Genomic DNA, 4,658 nt, shown 5'->3' with positions numbered 1-4,658 from the left:
TGTGTTCATTAGGTGATTGCGTTCACTAGGTGTTTTGAACCGAATGTTCACTAGGTGATTGTGTTCATTAGGTATTTTTGAACTTAGTGTTCACTAGGTGTTTTTGAACTAGGTGCTCATTAAGTATTTTTGAGCTACGTGTTTACCAAATGTTTTAAACTACGTGTTTACCAGTAGATATTTAAGAACCCTAGCAGCGATCGACTTCGTGCCTATTCCTTAGGGTAATCCTTAGGAATGAATGAATGAATGAAGGACAAATGATCCTTAAGATCTTTAAGAATAAATAAGATAATGGGGTTGGGCAATTAGGTTGATTGTTTGATGAGTCAATAAATTTATTTATTGTCGGTTGAAAACCCTACATGCTCACCAGGCTCCCAATCCTAACCCATTCAATTTTCTATATTATAGTTAATGGAACAAGAGCATAGTTGGACGATGATGAGGGATTTTGGATTATAGGCCAATAGATGTAAATAACTATTGTAATGCCTATATTGTACTGTTTATGCTTTTGGTCTGTATTGGAACATGACATTCCAATTTTTTTATTATATAATGAAAATACATTTCCTTAAGATATGCTTTGATAAATTTTTATTATATTTCATTTTCGGAACAAATTCCGCAACACCTTTTGGAAGATTACTCGAGTGGTGGTGCATTTTTTTAAAAAGTTATTCTCAAGGTTTGGAGTTCCTAAAGCTCTTATTAGGGACTGGGGCACTCACTTTGCAAATGATCAATTAGCTAAGGTGTAAAAAGGATATGGCGTACACCATTGGTTTTCAACATCCTTTCATCCACAAACGAGTGGACAAACTGAAGTCACAAATCGGGCATTAAAAAGAATTTTGGAGAGATCAGTTGGAGGAAATAGAAATGAGTGGTCGGATAAGCTTGATGATGCACTTTGGGCTTTTCGAACAGCTTTCAAATTGTCATTTGCCGGTTGAAATAGATCATAAAGCATTTTGGGGGTTAAATATGTGCAATTTTGAGTTAGCTGAATTTCCTACCAATCGGTTGATGCAAATGAATGCCCTTGAAGAACTTAGAACTGAAGCGTATACAAATTCATTAATTTACATAGAGAAGACTGAGATATGGCATGACATGAGATTAAAGGGTAATAAGGACTTTCATGAAGGACAAAAGGTGTTACTCTTCAATTCAAGGTTAAAGCTTTTTCTGGGAAAGCTAAGAACAAGGTGGGATGGGCCTTTTGTGGTTACAGAAGTTTTCTCACATGGAGCTATCGAGCTTTTATCGAAAGATGGAACCCCTTTCAAGGTTAATGGGCATCGGGTGAAGATCTATGAAGAAGGAATCCCAAAAGACGAAGGACTTGAAGAAGGGCTAAATTTGGAAGAGACCACTGAAACATAGTACGGGAAGGAGTCCAGCTAACGACTCCTCAAAAAGAAGCGCTTCCGGGAGGCAACCCGATTTTTAGAGTTTGCTGTTTTCTTTTTTACTTTTTTCTTTCCTTTTTTTCGTTTTTTGTTTTAGGATTTGTCTTTTTCAGTCTTCTTCTTTGCATAAAAATATTTCTTGAGGACAAGCAAGGCTCAAGTGTGGGTATGGTGGTATAAAACTTTAAAACTCAAAATTTTTTCAAACAGAATGAACCACTCGTTGAGTCCATTTACCTACTCTGCGAGCCTACTTGAAAAATCATGATATTTCGCACATTCGCGTATCTACTCGGCGAGTAGGTACCCCTACTCGGCGAGTCCACGTATTTACCCGAAAAAAATATATTTTTTACATTTTGTGAAAATGGTGTTTTAACCCTAATTGGTTAAACAACTTTCACTCTACAGCCACCACCTCTACTCAACATGCCAAAGTCTCCCAAGCAACCATCTTAAATTTCCTTTACTTTCTACTAATTTCTACCAAAAAGAGAGATGTCTAGGCGAGGTCGAAGTTGAAGAGGAAGTGGTTATGGGGACATCCCATGGCTAAACTTCCCAAAAATTTCATCAAAATCCTCATTAGCCCATGCTAAAAACAAGTTGGACACACTTAGGCGTAAGGAGATCTATGAGCCTAATGGAATCGATTAGAATTGGTTGGGCCAGGTAGGTTTGGAGGAGGAATTGACCCCGTACGTGGTTAAGACGTTTATACACAATGGGGTGACAATAACTTGTGATGGGTGGAGCCGGCTGTTCAAGATCCAAGAGTGAGTTTACCAAGAATTGTGCTGGGAATTTTTCTCTACCATCTCCTTCAGAGGTGGTAGTGATTACTATAATCCAGGTATCATTGGCTTTTTTCTTGGAGGAGAAGTACACCAGTGCAGTATAGCCGAGCTCGTGTGGATGATAGGGATTTATGATTAACACATGATTATGTATGAAAATTTCGAGTCTTTTCTTGAACACTGCCACAAGAGCTGCCAGAGGAGGTGGTTGCTTCTAACTGGTGGAACACTATCGCCAACTGGGTATATATTCCTTCAAGTGCTCAAGAGGAAAGCATTCGTTCTTCCATTCAATGTTTGATCCACCGTCTTGTCGCAAGCACCATCAATATGCGAAAGGATGATGACAAAGTCCCGACCCTCGACATTTTCTACTTGTGGAGCATCACTACTCCCAACATGTTTTGTAATTAGCCTTATTGTTTGGCAAAATATTTGGCGGAAGGGGCAGTCAAAGAGAGGATCACCTTAAAAATTAATGATGGAATGTTTGCGACAAAGTTGGCTAGGACATATGGGATCTTGGAACGAGGGGCTGCAAATTTTTTAACAATGATTCCCACACATCCCTTTAGCATCACACTATATATGAGAGCAAGAATCATAGAAGACTATGGTGTGGGACACATTGCTATCGCAAATGAGGATGAGGTTTTAGCACCAGAGGGACCGGGTCCACGAGTCTGACCCTAGCACGTGCCGGTAAGAGAAGACCCACCGGTAATTGCAGTGGATGACGAGTTGCCTATGGACTCGTAAAATTTCGAGTAAAGGAGGTACCAAGATGATCTTGGTCAAATCATGAACTACCATGATGGGTCATTTGTATATTTGTTTGAACAATTGAATATTGCACCAAGTTCTGGGCCCAAATATCCTTATGTGTCGAGTTGGGAAGAGAGGGTGCATCAAAGGATAAATCAAGCCAGGGGATGTGGAGTTAGAGGGAATGAAGAAGAAGATAATGAAGAAGATTGATATATATTGGTTTTTATTTGTTTGGATTTGATCTAAGACTTTTTTTTTTTTTTTTTTTTTTTTTGTGTGTGTGTTTGGTTGATGCTTAAATTTTAAGTTGTGAGGATTAAGTAGGAGTTTTTATTGTTTTCCTTTCATATCATTTGTGTTTTGTTTTTGATCATTCCAGTTGAGGTTAAGTGCTGCATTCAAGAGTCTAGAGTCAAAGCTAACCAACAGAGAAATCGAGTCTAAGCGAGAGAGAAATCAAAGTTTCGAGTCACGATAAGAGTCCGATTGAGAGAAAAGTTACTAAGTGATTACTTACTAAAGCAAAATGAGGGAAAATATTAGTCAAATATTCCCCACATACATCAAAATTGGACCTGGGCATAATTCTCAGCGGTCTACTCGTCGAGTGCACATTATCGACTCGGCGATTCCATGTTAAAAAACCATGACTTTTCTGTCATTTACACAACAACTCGGCAAGTTACCATACCTATCGATAAGTTTATCGATCTTCGACTATCAAGCTGATAATTTGATGACATTTGACATGAAAATTGGTTATATTCTTTGAAGATCAATTTTCGAGCATTTTCCGAGACTTTTCCTGCATAATTGGAGGTATACCACACAAGACAAATGACACCCATGGCATGGATGAGTTGTTCTCATGTCTAAATTCAATTGAATATGGAGCTTCAAATGAAGAACATCAACCTCGCGACTACTATCTCAGGGGAGTTTGTTCCAATTCCCTCTTTACTTTGTATTTTTTTTATCATGCATAATATGTAATGGGGACATTGAATAAATTAAGTGTGGGGTAGGGGTTGGTTACACTAGTTAGATTTTAAAATTTTTTCATTAAAAATTGTTAGGGATTAATTTAGAAAATTTTGGTAAAGCAATTAGGATTCCATGCTACTGCTATGTTTGATTATTGCATGAAGACCCAAATGTTTACTTAAGCCTATATATGATATAACGCATTAGTGGCCCCCTTTATTCTAGTGAAATCATGTGAAAAAAACACAACCTTGCTTAGTTTGAAGGATACAATATGTTTAGCATTGTATACTTGAAATGTATCCAGGAATATTTTTATCTTTAACCAATAAAGGTTGAAGTTTAGGGCCCTTACTTAAGCATATAGGTTTTGAGTGAAAAAAAAGTGAGTTACATATGAAAAAAAGAGAGAATTACAATAAAAGTTGTAGAATTTTGGAGCAATCAAAGTGAAGATCAAAAGATCAAAGTTCAAAATTTGAAGATACCAAAGAAATCAAAGATCAAATATCCAAGAAATGAAGAATTTTAAAGAGCTTTATAGTGGTATCAAAAAGTGGTAATTTTCTAGATTATGCATGTCTGGATTGCTCAACCAAAAATACCTTGAGGTTAAGAAGTTTTCTGTGGATGGATTCGAAGGGATGCATAACATGAGCGTTGTTCAAAAGAAGTGGGCGAGTGTTTATGA

The 4,658-nt window shown here is 37.3% G+C and overlaps 1 protein-coding gene across 1 annotated transcript; it reads left to right on the top strand.

Moving 5' to 3' along the window:
• Positions 1-885: 885 nt before the first annotated feature.
• Positions 886-1,392, top strand: LOC145002455 (uncharacterized). Its single transcript, XM_078961727.1, has one exon. It carries the CDS (start codon positions 886-888, stop codon positions 1,390-1,392), a length of 507 nt encoding a protein of 168 aa, XP_078817853.1.
• Positions 1,393-4,658: the final 3,266 nt, after the last annotated feature.

This window comes from Lactuca saligna, chromosome 6 (genome assembly GCF_052625555.1).
Source record: "Lactuca saligna cultivar CGN05327 chromosome 6, ASM5262555v1, whole genome shotgun sequence".
Taxonomy (NCBI): domain Eukaryota; kingdom Viridiplantae; phylum Streptophyta; class Magnoliopsida; order Asterales; family Asteraceae; genus Lactuca; species Lactuca saligna.
Note: the sequence above shows the minus strand (reverse complement) of the source record. Positions and strands in the feature narration are given on the sequence as shown.